Here is a 15323-nt window from a genome sequence, read left to right on the forward strand (position 1 = left end):
GTGACAGGACGGATGACAGATGGCATCATTCTAAAATTAGAAAAGATGCCGGGAACAAACTTCTCTCGACTTGGGACCGGTGTAGGAGTTGGGTCAGGTAGAGATTGAACAAGAGGCTTCTTGTTGACCAGACGAAGGCCTAATCCAACAGAAGATACAGAGAGATGAGAAGAGGTGACCGATGGACTTGCAAGACTATAGCCTTTGCCAAAGGCCGAAACAGGAAAATGATGATTGGCGCCGCAACATGACAAAGCCAATTTGCCGCGGATCCAATCTATATCAGGATTATGCTCACGAAGCCAATCAAGGCCAAGAAGTACTGGATATGGCATAGAAACAATGCCTAATTTGATAACCTCTGAATGTGTCCGAACTTTGAGTGACGTAATGACGTCGTGAGTGAGAAGTCCAGAAGACAAAGGCCTGTCGTCGATAGTATAGATGGGGACAGGTTTAGGTTTGATGGTCTTGGGTAATGAATGTCGTTTAACGAAAGTGTCGGAAATGTGAGATAGAGTCGCGCCACAGTCGACGAATGCATAAGTCTTGATTGGTGTTCGATTTGGAAAAGAGATCGTGATTGGAATAAAGAAATGAGCTCTATTCATTGGATCTAAACGAACATGATGATGAAATAAAAACTTTGGAGCACTAGAGACTGATATCCATTCGCCGTTCTTGGTTCTGACGAATGGAGGGGCGCGACAGGAAGAACTAGGTTCAGTTCCATCTGTCGCCGAAGGAGGAGGAACTACTTCTTCTCCGGCTGGGCTTTTGGGTAATCCCCGTACTTGGCTTGACGAACTCGACAGGTGTTAACTTTGTGATCGGCGCTACCACAATAAAGGCATAGGTTGCCGTCAATACGGCGCTTCCGTTCTTGTGGATTGAGTTTGCCGGTAGTTTTGAGAGTAGAAGTCGAAACCGCGTCGACGTCCATTGGTACGACGTCTGGATTTAAGGCGACAGTGGAAGGAGTGGGGGGAGTGACACGAGCAGGTTTAGGAGGAGGGGCCTTCTTCTCTTCACGACGACGTTCCATGTCGCGTTGATGAAGGTTAGAGTCAATCTGGATGACTATATATTCCCAGTCGGCAAGCGTCGTTGGACGATCTACGATGCCGACGAGGTGATCCTTGATGGCTGGTTTCAAACCCTTCATGAACCTATTTATTTTAGTCTGCTCTGTCATATCGAGATGAGATGATAACTCAAGGAATCGAGTTAAGTAATCGTGTGCGGATTTTGTTTGAACAAGGGCATCTAACTTTTGATCGGCGGTAAGCGTGAGTCTAGGATCTGCAAATTTCTCCTTAAACGCGCGAATAAAACCGTCCCAATCATGAAGTAAGGGAGAATTGATATTTTCGAGATGTGCAAACCACTCCAGTGGGATCCCGGCCTTGAGGTACATGCCAGCATATAAAACCTTTTTGTGATCAGTCGGGAAATCCTGTGAGTTGAACTCCTGGATGCGACGAAGGTCGTTAATAAATGGCGTGACTTCGTCCATCTTGCCACTAAACATAATCGGCTCGCGTATTTTAACGTGCCCTCCCGATGGTCTTGGAGTAGACGCGTGAACAGGTGGGGGAGCGGCTAATGCGTGATTTTGCATATTGAGAAACCGAGTGAAAGCTCCCTCGAGGTTGACTTGTTGAGTCGTAAGAGCCTCGAGCATGCGAGTGAAGTCGGTAACGTATTGTGGCTGACTAGGAGTTGGGTCCTCTGGATTGATAGGAGTAGTTTGTTCGGACATGATGAATTCGCACAGAGGATTTGCGACGGAATCAAACTTGTCAGAGACTCAAATAAATATATGGAGAAGGTGCCTGAGATGGAATATGGATTTGGGAATCTGGCACTGAGTTGATTCCGTGAGGAATCAACTCGACGAATCTAAGAACTATATACGACGAGAATTCCGAAACTAACTAACTACGTAGTTAAACCAGTCATACAAACTTGTCAGCCAAGTAATCAGTCAAATCAGAAATACAAATCATCCAACACCTAACTAGAGTGACCGATAGTGTCCGTTATCTAATCTATACATGCAGTCACGAGAGTCTACACTAAACAAGGAAACCAGTAATCGAACGAGTCATCACATAATGCTGCCATTCATATCATGATTTCACGTTCATGCTGCATGTGAATTCAATGCAGATTCAGATCATCTATACTATTTACTACTGCTATCTTGCTGTCAAGATCATCCAGTTCTTCCAATTGACTTTTGGCCTCACCCCAAGCTAAGGACACATTTGATTTTAAACTTAAAGTCGTGGGAATACAATCGAGATGTCACGTGTATGTTCAGTTCCGTGGCACGGTAACCTCAAACGAACTTCACCCAGCTATTTCTGCTCTACATCTACAAAGAAATCCTCTTGCTCGATATATTAACCTGGCAAATTCTCCTACTCCGATAGTACTCTATCGACCTATACAAGGCCCTTCCGACCCACTTATTTAAAATCATGATTCGAAGTGACGATCCTTTCACACCTGTTCTCCGACAATTTTTGGAATCATGTTACGAGCCTTTTCCATCATATAGCTCCTATAATCCTGATCCCGAGAATCCTCTCATATTCCACGACAGACATATCGCTTCTGCTCTGCTGCTAAAAAACGTCAAGCATGCGCCTTGGATTACGACAGAGCTTTCCCATCTTTGCGAGGGCACCATCAAAAACTTCACTGCGGCAGGGCACAAACTTATTGAAAATCGCAATTACTGGGCAAAATTTCGCCAGCCTTTTGAGTATGTCAGCTATTGCTCTGACGTAGCAGAACGCCACTTTGTTAGCACCAGCAACCCCTGCAATGCTTATGCCTCAAAGTTGCTCTTCAGCCCGAATGATCCACTCTGGTTTAATTTGATTGATGCACGTCTAAGCGGATCCTACATAGCCCGTCGTTCCTTTTTCTGCTTTGGTGATACTGCCGTACTCGGATCCGGAGAGGAGGATACAGGCGACAGACAATTCAAAATTCCACCCGAAACTCGGTCGACGCTGGACAATCGCGCATTATCAAATCTCAACAAGCTCAGGGACATGGAAAATATTTTTAATTACGAATTTTTTGTTGCGACCAAAACTGCGGAGGCTTTACTAGACAGGATGAGTTGCTGGGGAGAATTCAAGTGGGAAATGCCTACAGTCACAGGCGCTCCTGTGTTGCCAGCCTCGCTCCCTCCGAAAGACTCGCCTTTTATTAAGTCTCTTTTTCCACTTCTAGGTGTGGAGCCCCTTCGTCCTTTGCCCAAACACATGGGAACTTCCTCTAGAAAGTCTGCCCACACCCGCAAGGTTGTAGCTCCACTGACAAATACTCGAAGAGCCGAGGCAAAATATAGGATCAATGTCCACCATTACATCCAAAAGGTAAGTTTACCGCAGCGATCATTACATTATTCTTATGTTTTGGCCAGGCGTGGATAAATGCAGTGCACACAGATGCAACGTTTATTGTTTTTTCCTGTGGCAGACAGGAGAGAATTGCCATTCGACATCGCCAAAGCCAGACTCTGTTTGTGTCGGATTTGATTGATCCCACAAAAATACCTGGTTATCGAAAGATACACCTTGGTCTTACAATCGCTGCCATTAAGGATCGATTAGAAAGATGGGATCCCACAGAAGTTAAAAACCGGCGTCCTTCAAAACGTAAAGAGCCTCCAGGGTATTCAAATATTTATAACAGTATGAAGGACAAGGCGACAAGAAGGAAACGAAGGCGATTAAATCCCGACCTGGGACTTACTTCTGTGGAAATGGATAAAAAGGTCTGCTGCGTTTTCTTACGAGTATCACATCTTGCCAATGGCAAATTTTTAGGCATTCGACGATGAGCTAGCCAAGCGGGACTTGGTGCTTTTCTATCTCAATTACTCCAACATGAGTTCACCAGCACCGTCTTCATTTCGACGTATGGAACCTTCGTGCGCATCGCGTCCCTTCCAAAACCATTCATACCATTTCAAACGCAAAGCGTCATATTCACCAGCAAAATATATCTTGGCGACTACATACCGGGATGGTATTGGGAGTGGAGCAGTAGGATTGGTATACAGAGTCACGGTCGAAATTGAAATAGAGGATGGGTCAAAACATCAGCGCACACTCATTCTCAAGCTTGCTATTGGCGACAAAAAGGATCAAATCATTCAAGAATACGAGATCTACAAACGGTTGGCCGAAGCTAATGCTACGTATGGCATTGTTGGCGTCCACGGCCTATTTCACGATATGGAAACTGACGCGTTGATGATGATCATGGACGATGGAGGGATGTCGCTGAGAACTCGCGCCATTGAAAAAAATTTAAAGATTCATTATGATTGGGATGATTCAGTTGAGACAACGGAGAAAGAACGGTACATACCTCTTCAACCCAGTATGCATTCATTTCTGACTCTTTTCTAGGGATGCCTTTATCAAGGCTTTAAAAGGCATCCACCATGCGCACGTAATCCATCAAGACATTAGGATTGACAACTTAATGATTAATGATGCTGGCGATGTTTTCATAATCGATTTCGATAATGGTAGTTATGACCCCCTCCATGAGTCATTCGAGTACGAAAGAGATATGGAAGAACTATTGACTGCAATTGGGTGGCTAGATAGCGACGACGACACAAGTGAATCGGATGAAGATGAAGATGAAGATGAAGATGGGGGAGAGGATCATGAGGACCGAACATAAATATGCATAAATGGTTGATTTCTAGCCCTTGCTTGGTAATGGATAAAACACTGGACGTCAACGCTAATGATTATTTTATTACTATATTAGAGCAAAGTTGGAGAAAAGTTGATATTTATCATGGAATCGAACTTCTCAGCACCTTAAATTCTAACTCGCTATATATAGTTACTATCATTAAATAACTGCTAATGTTTTTGTTACTTCAGTGCTAATATCGTCGCTAATCACATATAGTTTCTGAACACTCGGTTGCCATTTTAGACTGTCGACCAAAGACTGCGCAACTTTTTTGTGGCTATAAAATTCGAGCAACCATCGCAGATGCCGAGGCTTGCCACCGCAAACCACGTGTTAGTTCATTTCCGACTCGGTGTGGTGCCATGGGCCGTGAAGCTCTTCTGAACAAAAACTTCACCGTAAAATGTTGGCTGGTCTCGAGACCTCGATATAGCAATTTCTCTTGGCTTATGAATACCGTGTAACATTCTGTGTTTGTTGCTACAGTTCAACGTCATTGTTGCACACATTTGCACTGGAAACCATGATTCTAAACGGCGATTCTTTTGCTCCTACTCTCCGACAGTTTCTGGACACGGGTTACAAGTTTGAAAGAGGCTATCCAGATGATACCAATAATCCTGAACCCCAGAACCCTCTCCTCTTCTACAACAGACATGTTGCTTCTACTCTACTATTAAAAAATGTCAGGCGTGCCCCATGGATCCCGACGGATCTTTCCAAAATTTGCGAGGACGCAATTAGGGAGTTTACTATGGCGGGCCACACTTTCGTTGACAACCTCCACTACCGGGGGATTTTTCGCGAAGACTACATATATAACGGACGTTGCTCAGGCGTAGCGGACTATCACTTCGATCGTGTAAGTAAACCATGCAATGCTTATGCCTCAAAGTTACTTTTCACTCCGGAAGACCCAGCTTGGTTCTCCTTTATTGTGTCACGTAGAGACCGATCTACTCGAGCCCAGTATTCTTTTCGTTGCGCCGGTGACACTGCCATTATCAAACCGAAAAAGGAAGATCTGGGAAACAAAGAATATAATATTCCACCGGAAAGAAGGTCAACGCTGGATCATGGGGCCCTACAAAAGATCAACAAACTTAGGGACAAGAAAAGTATTTTTAATTACGAATTCTTTATCAAAGCTGAAGCTGGGGAGGCTCTGCTGCGGAAGATGAACTGTTGGGGGACATTCAAGTGGGACATGCCTACAGCCACAGGCGCTCCTGAGTTGCCTCTCTTGCCTCCGCACAGGGACTCTCCTATCATTCAGACCCTCTTTCCCTCTTTATACACGACGACCCCCCGCCCCTTGTCCACTCGCAAGGGCAGTCCGTCCACCAAGTCCGGCAGAATAAGACGAAAGCTTGTAGCTCCTCTGAGAAACGCTCAAAGGGACGAATCAAAATACAGGATTAATGCCCATCATTACATACAAAAGGTATTCTTGCCCCATTGTTATCGATTTGTTTTCTTATTCTCTGTATAGGGGTGGGCGAATGCAGTGGAGAGCGACGTCACATTCATCTTGTTCACCTGCGGCAAATTGGAGAGAATTGCGATTCGACACCGCCAGAGTCAGACTCTGTATCTATCAGATCTTATTGACCCCATGAGAACTCCTGGTTATCGACAGATACATCTTGGTCTCACAATCGCGGCCATAAAAGATCGATTAGCCATGCTAGACCAGGAAGAATTATCCAACCAACGTCCTTTGAAACGCAAAACACCTCCTCCTCAGAATCCCATTGTTTACAATAGTATGAAGGACAAGGCAACCAGAAGGAAACGAAGAAAGTTAGACCCAGAGCTAGAACTAACCTCAGAGGGAATGGATAAAAAGGCTGGTTTCTTCACCCACCGCACCTCGCATATTTGGGCTCATTTAAATATTCTAGACATTCAATGAGGAATTGGCCAAGCGGGACCTAGTGCTTTTTTATCTAAATTTCGGGAACTGGAGATCTCCAGCGCCGTCTACATTTTGGCGTATGGAACCTTCGTGCGCATTGCGACCGTTCCAAAACCATTCATACCGCTTTAAACGCAAAGCATCATACCCTCCAGAAGGCTATATCTCGGTGATCACACATGAAGACGACATTGGTAGTGGGGCGATGGGTATGGTATATAGAGTCGCCGTCGAAATTGAAATGAATGATGGATCTAAACATCAGCGCACACTCATTCTCAAGCTTGCCATTGGTCCCAAAAAGGATCAAATTATCCAGGAATACGAAATGTATAAACGGTTGGCTGAAGCTGATGTCACGTACGGGATCGTTGGCGTCCACGGTTTATTTCACGACATGGAAAGCGATGCAATGCTCCTCATCATGGAGGATGCAGGGAAGTCGCTTAGAACGCGCGCTACCGAGCATAATCTCAAGATTCATTATAGTTGGGATGACTCACTGGTTGAGGCGACAGAGGAAGAACGGTAGGCATCTTTCATCCAAGTATGCATTTCAGTTATTTACTCTTCGAACTTCTAGGGATGCCTTTGTCAAGGCTTTAAAAGGCATCCATAGTGCGCACGTACTTCACCAAGACCTTAGGATTGACAACTTGATGATCAACGATGCTGGTGATGTTTTCATAATCGATTTTGACAATGCTGAATACTACACCCTCCAACATCCAAGAAATTACAGGGAAGAGATGGGAGAACTATTGTCAGTAATTGGGTGGCTTGACAGTGACGACGAAGAAAGTGACGACGACAGTGAAGACGAGGATGAAGATGAAAATAAAAATGACGGAGAAGAAGATGGAGACGAAGGATGATTAATATTGGTTGGTTTGTAGCGTTGCTGGGTATACTCTACTCCTACTACATAGAATTCACTGGACGCCAATGCTGATGGCTGATTTTTCTAGGAAGTTTATCATTTATATCAATGGAACGGAAAAGCAGTCGCTTGCGCAGCTACTTAACGTCTAATTTACTGCAACTACTCATCCACTCATCTCATGCATCGCACTCTCTGAAAATTCTTTATGATGTGTTTAGTAAATTACTGCTTTTTAATAAATAAAAGATTCTCTTCTTTAAGTTACAGTGACAGAGAATACCAAACAAAAACTGAAAAACCCTATAAGTGTTGACGAGATTCAGTTCATAAAAAGCAGAGTATGTTTTACCAGGTACGATGTACAAGGGCTCGTGGGTTCACCACGCATCCAAGGGTATAGAGAAGAAAGTCCTGACTCCTGCAGCAGTAGCCAGTTTTGGTAACCTTCGCCGTGGCGCTGAAACTTCATCGTAATAACGGCAGAAAGCTGAAGTCCAAAGGCAAAAACAGAGGACATTTTCTGGGTCGCACTCCAACATTGACAACAATTTGGACTGTAGAACGTGGCGTGAAGGAAACTTGAACTTGGGGGAAACCGTGAAAGTATTGGTATGAATTATTTTTAAAAAATTTATGTGCGGCGAGGAACTCGGAGGCACACTGGCACATACAAAAGCGGTATTCAATCCTCCTATACTAGTATCGCTGGTACTCATGCTCATCGGAGGGGTGCAAACGAAGCAGCGATGACTGTATACCTATCCTAGTTATCTGAGTTATCAGTGGAATAACCATAAACTAAAACCCGACATCAAACTCTGCAACAGTGCACCTGAAGCATAAGCAAAAAAAAGGGAAAAACGTTAAGTGAACCAAAAACGAGAATGATGTTATTCCAAAAAATACAAATGTAAAATGTAAATAATTGCAGGTCGTAGTGTACAATGGACGACGAAAAAAGAAAAAAAAAACCTATGTGAAATGAGACTGAAATGCGAAATAGTGACCAGATTACTCCACCTGAACCCATTGTCCTGTATTTCACCGAAGCAAACGGGGCGAAGATCGGGGTCGTATGTGATTAAGCCAGGCTAGCGTAGCGTATGGTACCTTAGCAGGTGCCTCCGGACCCTTCTTACACCAGAAGGAACCCGGAAGGGCTTCCAAGCTCCGTAAAATCCAGAGCGCAGGATCCTAGATAGAATGGACGAAGGGCCAAGGATGTGTCGAGGCTGCCAAAACAAGGCATATGAGACAAATTCCGACGGAATATTCGTCGAGCGGACGATGGACAGGGATGCAAAGAGGCGGACCACTTGCAAGCAATCGTTGAGTGATAACTTTGAGACAGAAATCATCGTCACTTTCCGATCCTATTCATAAAGGAGGTTAATACACCCAAGGACACACAAACAATAATCCAAAATAACCACTCACAATAAAGACACGCGTCAAGTTTTATACGGAAGCTCACCTACATCCGCACCAAAAGCGATGGCCGCAAGGGCATCAGCGATCCACTCCTCGCCCGCCCGCCATTCTTCTTCAACGCTCCATTGACGAACAAGCTGCCCAGCTTCTGAAACCCGGCGATCAACATCCATCTCCTCCCATGCACCCTCATCATCCGCGTCAACAAAGCCCCCTGATAGGCCGTATAGGTGGTATCCGACGAGCTCAGAGAGCTCCGATTCGAGTGTGGTGCGGGTGCCCCCGAAGCGGGGGTACATGGTCATCATCCGGACAAAAGACGCAAACAAGGCAGGTGGTCGGGGCACTAGAATCTTGGAGCACCGTGAAGGTTGTATATGGATCGGTGACTGCTCAATCAAATCGGCGGGAGCAAGGGTGGAAAAGGACATGGGGTAGAGTGTAATATGCTGAACAGAGGAAATCCGAGTAGCCTTAGTGATTCTATGGAATCGGCCTTTGGCGTAGAAGTCGCCGTACGTTTTCATGAATAATTTGTTAGGGGGTGATAGAGGCAAGCCTGTGCGGGTAAGCAGATCCGAAGCTCGGTCTAGGTCGTCATCTGGCACGAGGAAGGAGTAATCCTACACAGACAAGATTCAGCTTGAGGTATCACAGAAGCATGGTTGTGTGCTCACAAGTACGAGTACCGGGACCCCCAGTCTCCGATACAAAAGGGACCGCCATTCTACGAGTTGGATCCCGAGGCTCTGTAGGGTGTCAAGAGCGATATCCACGATTTCAGCTGGGTGCTTGTCGAGGATGTTATCCTGTTTGACATCTTTGATAAGTCTGGTGCACGGCACTATATTTTGTCTGAGTGGGATGGTGGGAGGGCGCAACATGTTGCTACAGATATTGTGGTGGTGGTCGGGGTTTATGTTGAATTAGCTCACCGCCGTTAGACAATGACCAGCGTTATTTGGTTTTATTTGGTCCAAGTGGCCAATATAGCCCGAGATAGTGTGGCACAGCCACCATGGACATATGGCCATTATCTCAATCACCACCTCGAGCAGAGATCAGTCCACTGCCGCTGAATCTCTTTCTCAGTATCTCGAACAGCTCAATTGTCGCCATGCTTATATAGGAGGATTTGCATGGGCTCTACTTGGAAGCCGCAGGCCGACTGAGATCAGTATTTTTGATGACTACTTTACATTAAGCGCTCGGGGTTGAATTCTCTACACGATATAGATGTATTGGTCGAAACTGTGAATCTTGACATCAAGACCCTTCGTGAGAAACTCACAGAGCTCAATAGACAGTTCGCTTCCGCAGGAATAAAGCTGTTTTATGTCAAAGTGAGATCTGTTGGTCCGTCGCGTGTGACTCATACGGAGTGAGCTGTACAGGAACCAATTGGGGATTTGCGCGACGACGACCTAGTCAGGGCGAGCAAGGACAATGTATTGATCGAGACTTTGAAAGCCGGAACCATGGGATTGCCCATCGTTGCAGAGCCAGTGTACGTTGTCGAACACGAATCGGGTCGACGTACGTTTCCATTATGCTTGCATCGAATATAACTGCAATTTGAGGCCAGGCATCAATATCCTACATCCAGGCATTCTCATTTTGACGAAGATGAAACGATGGTCTCACTATCACGACTCGGACCGACCAAAAACTGTAATAAAGAACAAATCAGACCAGGCTGACATCGAATTTATGCTCAACTGGCTTGCCGCAAGTGAGATGTTTATCGACTTTGAGCAGTATCAAGGCAAATCGAGGAGCGACCTGTTAGGAATTGTGCGTGTATACAGGAACAAATTCATTTCAAACACGGACTTGATGGACACGTTGAAAATGGTGATGAGGCCAGAAGACTGGGATGAACTATGCGACGAAGAGGTGGCCATAGAAACATCGAACAGCACTGTTCACCTAAACGAATAGCTTACAGGTCACTAATCACTCCTCAATGTAAAACATGTCGCACGACAGATTTGTCTCGTAGCAAATTGAATTGATTTGAGAATGTGTGATGAACGACTCGACAACCCCAGCGCGCTGTACATATGACACTGAGATTGCAATGCACTTTTTGGCTTGATATGCATCATGTAGATGCGCGGTATGACCCATTCCAATCGCTGAGCAACAGAAAGACGAGAGCGGATATTTAACTCGTCCAATTGCTTCCGAGTACCAGCGAGTGATGCGAAACGACGCGCACTTCCATTCGAGGCGTTTACTCTGAAGAAAAAAAGATGAACAGAACGTCCAGCTAGCATGTGAAACAGACACATACTGGAGCGGGCTCTCATCTTTCTGCGTTTACGCCTGAGCCTGCGCGATCTCTTTTTCTTCCACTTCTCTCTCATGATCTACACAATAATGCAAGATGAGCAAAGCACAGAAAGAAAATATAAAAACCGAGGGACTGACTGATTATGATATGTGGGAGAGCTTGGAGTCGTGTGGACCGCATCCTGTCGCAAGAGGGGTCCAAGCTACTATACAGTTCTGACGTAAGCATTTCCACGGTCTCGGCAGTCACCTGCCCAGACTCTGCCGCTCCCTCGACTTATTTATCAGTGACACCATGGTCAAGAAGCGCCCAGGGACATCTCGCAAGGTCCCAGCCGCTCTCCACCATGAATTGTCAGAGTATGCCTCACTGCTACGAGCCCTGCGCGTCAGGGACATGATGGATCTCACAAAGCACATTCTAAAGCCTAACCCTTTTCTAACCGACGCCGAAACGAACCCGTCTGGTTCGCCTGCCTGTCTGTATCTTCCCGGTTACCCTTTCTCTAACGCGTCAAGTTAGGTGCTTCTCATGCTGGGCCGAGCGACTTGAACCACCCTTTCAATGCGCAGACACAACCGAAAAGCGCCAAGGCAAAGGGAAAGCAAAAGGCGGAGTCTTCGCCTGACAAACCTAAGCAGATCCGTCGGGACCACTGGACCCGTTGGCCGCTCCTGCTGGAAGACGTTCCACCACCGGAATGGAATCTGTCAGACGAAGTTGCTGTCATAGCTTCCCAGGTCCTGAAAGCTCGTCCACCACTCGCCTTTCCCTGCCCAATCTCTAGTTCTGACGTCGACGATCTAATGGCCGAAGAGGACGAGGACGATCGGGTAGTCAAGGTCAGGGAGATGGACGTGGACTCTGACGACCCAGACCCCCCATTCTACATCCCCTACCTTACCTCGATCATGGCCAAGTTCCTGTCCACCATCTTCCGCATCCTCGCCTCTCACACACCTCGTCGGCCAGCCAGCATGCAGAACCGGATCGAACCTCTTGGCTGGCGCTCCGTTATCGACGTCGTGGTCTCCTGTGGCATACCCGAGTTCGCTAACCCAAAGTATGTATGTATCTCTCCGTTACTCGTAACTAGCTAGTGATCCATGTGTCCGTAGGGTAGTCGAAAATGTCATTAAACGAATAGAACGACTCGTCGGACCTTCGATTTTACCTATTGAAGGCAGAAAGGCCACAAGTTTCCGTGGTATGTCCTTTATAGTGCCTCTTTCTTCCACTGTCCGCATGCCAATGTCCACCATATAGCTGTCGAGAGAATGAAGGGCAAGGACGCACAATCAGAAGCTTTCGACCAACTATTCGCTCGGGAAGCGGCCATGTATTGGGCACCTCTCGAACTGCTTCCAGAATCAGAGAGAAATTCTGGTCCTGATCCATTACCTGTCAAGAAAAGGAAAAGCAAAAGAGAGAAACAAGAAGGTAAACCTTCCTCTTCTCTCTCTGTGGCGGATCGTTGACATGCTTCGTATCAAATTACAGAGGCTGGATATAGGGCTAGGAAACATTGGACTCCCAAGGACAAAGAACAAGGACAATCTAAATCTAAACCCAAACCCAAACCCAAACCAAAGTCCACTGCCAAAACTTCCAAGAAAAAGGCAACACCGACTCCATCAGTCGACGTCGAATCACCAAGCGCTTCAGATTCCGATACTGAGGTGCTCAAGACACCCGAACAACCACAGCCAGTTCGACGGAGCACTCGGGCAAAGAACAACGTCAGCTACCGCGAAATACCACCCGACGATATACCTCTCATATAACAACAACAACTATCTTGCCACACGAACTTCTATCCTCAAACACTGGAACTCTTGCATCTTTCATTTGTAACAATATCTTCATCTTGCTCTGGTGCGAGGATCATCTAGTTTTTTTTTATATATTTGTACATTTTATTTCTTGTAGCCTTAATTTTTTCGTTCTTCACGGCATATGTTACATGCTATCATATGGAATCCTGGTATCATTTCTTGTATCTCCTAACACCCGAGCTTATCGATGTCCTATAATCACAAATTCCGGCAGAAATTGCTATAAATCATAAAAATATATAACCGACTCCTTCAATTCCCTTCACTTGGCCAATCCAGCGTAGAACGTTTCCTCGAACTCTGCGACGACCTTGAACACCTCGTGATCTCCTGTTGGTATAAGTTGGGTACCGAACACTGCTGCGACTCCAGTCGCTGGGTCCATGAAATGGAACGTATGCGCCCAGCCCCACCCTATCAAAAACAAAAAAAACAAGGGTTAAGATGTCAACCTCGACGACGGTGAAAATGTGATCTGATTGTATACGCACAGAACGCGGTCCCCTTCTTTCTTCGCCCTGGCCAGTCGGTTTCACATAGACCCATCGCGGTGCCCCATTGTATCTTGGAGTCCTTCGGCATGTTGGTATCCATGGACATGAATCTTGATACCATTGCCGACCCTTCTTCGTTGAGCGCGGGTTCAAAGATCCCTCGCATACTTTCTTGGCTAACAATCGGGGATTTCGCCTTGCCGGCTAGTACACATCCCTGTTAGCACACACCATGGCAGACCTACTACAACACGACACTGTCGTACCTTTAATCTGAAGCAGATGGCGCAGAAGGATGAGATAGTCTTTCATCGACATGTACAATCCACCGCCGCCAAAGTGAAGCGCGACTGTAAAAAACGAACTCGTAAATAAATCACATCCTCACAGACGCGCAGAACGGGGGAGAAAGCACACTTCTTTCTGGATCCTGTTCAGGAAGCGGGACCTGATTCGCCCAAGCTTCGAGTTTGCCGTCGCGTCGGTACGCTAGGTCGACCATCTTCTTCCTCACGTCAGGTGTCGGATAAAATGTACCGCTGATGCTCAGTGGCTTGAGTATATTTTCTGCTCTAAAGTTGGGAATGAGTGTTTGTAAAAGTTCTTTTCAAGAAATGAATTTGTTACTTAAACGCACAGGTATGTTTCCAAACTCTGCCCAGTGACAATCTCGACCACGAAACCCAAGATATCCGAGCTCCATCCATAGGCAACTGATGACTTCAGCAAGGTAGTATGAAAGACAATGTAAACAATGACCCACAACTTGTCCCAGGCTCAAAGAGAAGAGGGATTCCAGGCAGACCGCACTGTATGCATAAAATGTCAGAGTATTCCCCAATGCCAACGTATCTATGGTTGAGCTCTGACCTTGAGCACGGACACGAAATGTGATACTGGATTTTTCTTATCATGCGCCGCCGCGTAGCCATCTGGCTGCTTGTCAGGCTTGTACCCCTTGAATGGATAAAACAGTCCACTGGTAAAGTTCAGTATATGCTTCAGGCGCATAACAGTCTTCGTCGGCTTATATGTCCACACATCCGCCATCTGGTCATCAAGAATAACAAGGTCGCTGAATTCTGGAATGTAATCAGAGATAGGACTCTCGAACGTGATCTTCCCCTGCTCTACCAGCTGCAACGCCGCAAGCTAAAATAGATCGCACCAGAACGCGTCAATGACAGGTTTAGGGCGCTTCGATGAGTGTGCCACCCCCAAGATGGCAATCACAGAAGTGGCAGAAAGAGCGCGCGTACGTACATGGACGAGCAGTTTGGTCTGACTGCAGATCATGAACACGCTATCTTCATTGATCTTCCCGCTCTCCGGCCTCCCTACGGCGTTGTATCCCCCCGAAGTAAAGTAGATCTCCTCATCGACGGAGGTGGCACCGAAAACAAAGCCGGGGATCTTTGCTTCCCCCACCACTCTGGCCTAGGACAAATTGGGGTTTTTACCCAAGTGAGCAAAGATAACGAATCGAAGCTAAAAGTCACACGGGCGTACCGTCAAGCTATCAAGTGCTTTTCTTCCGGACTGCGTCAGGGCGGCCATGGTCCCAATATGCTGCAGAACTGTGCGTCGGGGCAGCAGCGAACGTCTTGGGGGATTGAGAGATGATAAATGCCTACACGATTCTGTCTTGATATCATATTGTGAGAACTTATATGGCAATTCCAAGGCGAATCCAAGGCCCGTCTTGAGCCCATTGGATCGGCTG

General features: G+C 46.3%; 6 protein-coding genes across 6 annotated transcripts; 4 read left to right on the forward strand and 2 right to left on the reverse strand.

Moving 5' to 3' along the window:
• Window positions 1-2486: 2486 nt before the first annotated feature.
• JR316_0013329 (Mitogen-activated protein kinase kinase 5) lies at window positions 2487-4722 on the forward strand (the record flags this gene model as incomplete). The annotated part of the gene is made up of 4 exons (XM_047898938.1): window positions 2487-3398; window positions 3446-3799; window positions 3852-4390; window positions 4440-4722. 4 exons carry the CDS (start codon window positions 2487-2489, stop codon window positions 4720-4722), a joined length of 2088 nt encoding a protein of 695 aa, XP_047742486.1.
• Window positions 4723-5266: 544 nt separating this feature from the next.
• On the forward strand, window positions 5267-7536 carry JR316_0013330 (Serine/threonine-protein kinase pak-1; the record flags this gene model as incomplete). Its single annotated transcript, XM_047898939.1, has 4 exons — window positions 5267-6187; window positions 6236-6596; window positions 6721-7189; window positions 7245-7536. The coding sequence occupies 4 exons, from the start codon at window positions 5267-5269 to the stop codon at window positions 7534-7536; spliced, it is 2043 nt and encodes a 680-aa protein (XP_047742487.1).
• A 1459-nt stretch (window positions 7537-8995) lies between these two features.
• JR316_0013331 (uncharacterized protein) lies at window positions 8996-9859 on the reverse strand (the record flags this gene model as incomplete). The annotated part of the gene is made up of 2 exons (XM_047898940.1): window positions 8996-9598; window positions 9653-9859. The coding sequence occupies 2 exons, from the start codon at window positions 9857-9859 to the stop codon at window positions 8996-8998; spliced, it is 810 nt and encodes a 269-aa protein (XP_047742488.1).
• A 142-nt stretch (window positions 9860-10001) lies between these two features.
• Window positions 10002-10916, forward strand: JR316_0013332 (uncharacterized protein; the record flags this gene model as incomplete). Its single annotated transcript, XM_047898941.1, has 4 exons — window positions 10002-10152; window positions 10212-10318; window positions 10370-10511; window positions 10561-10916. The coding sequence occupies 4 exons, from the start codon at window positions 10002-10004 to the stop codon at window positions 10914-10916; spliced, it is 756 nt and encodes a 251-aa protein (XP_047742489.1).
• Window positions 10917-11565: 649 nt separating this feature from the next.
• JR316_0013333 (uncharacterized protein) lies at window positions 11566-13055 on the forward strand (the record flags this gene model as incomplete). Its single annotated transcript, XM_047898942.1, has 5 exons — window positions 11566-11737; window positions 11794-12334; window positions 12390-12478; window positions 12538-12711; window positions 12772-13055. 5 exons carry the CDS (start codon window positions 11566-11568, stop codon window positions 13053-13055), a joined length of 1260 nt encoding a protein of 419 aa, XP_047742490.1.
• Window positions 13056-13368: 313 nt separating this feature from the next.
• Window positions 13369-15157, reverse strand: JR316_0013334 (Acyltransferase calJ; the record flags this gene model as incomplete). The annotated part of the gene is made up of 9 exons (XM_047898943.1): window positions 13369-13520; window positions 13598-13804; window positions 13867-13950; window positions 14018-14172; window positions 14238-14313; window positions 14364-14409; window positions 14471-14752; window positions 14864-15037; window positions 15110-15157. 9 exons carry the CDS (start codon window positions 15155-15157, stop codon window positions 13369-13371), a joined length of 1224 nt encoding a protein of 407 aa, XP_047742491.1.
• Between the last annotated feature and the right edge of the window lie 166 nt (window positions 15158-15323).

Source organism: Psilocybe cubensis, chromosome 13 (genome assembly GCF_017499595.1).
Source record: "Psilocybe cubensis strain MGC-MH-2018 chromosome 13, whole genome shotgun sequence".
Classification (NCBI taxonomy): domain Eukaryota; kingdom Fungi; phylum Basidiomycota; class Agaricomycetes; order Agaricales; family Agrocybaceae; genus Psilocybe; species Psilocybe cubensis.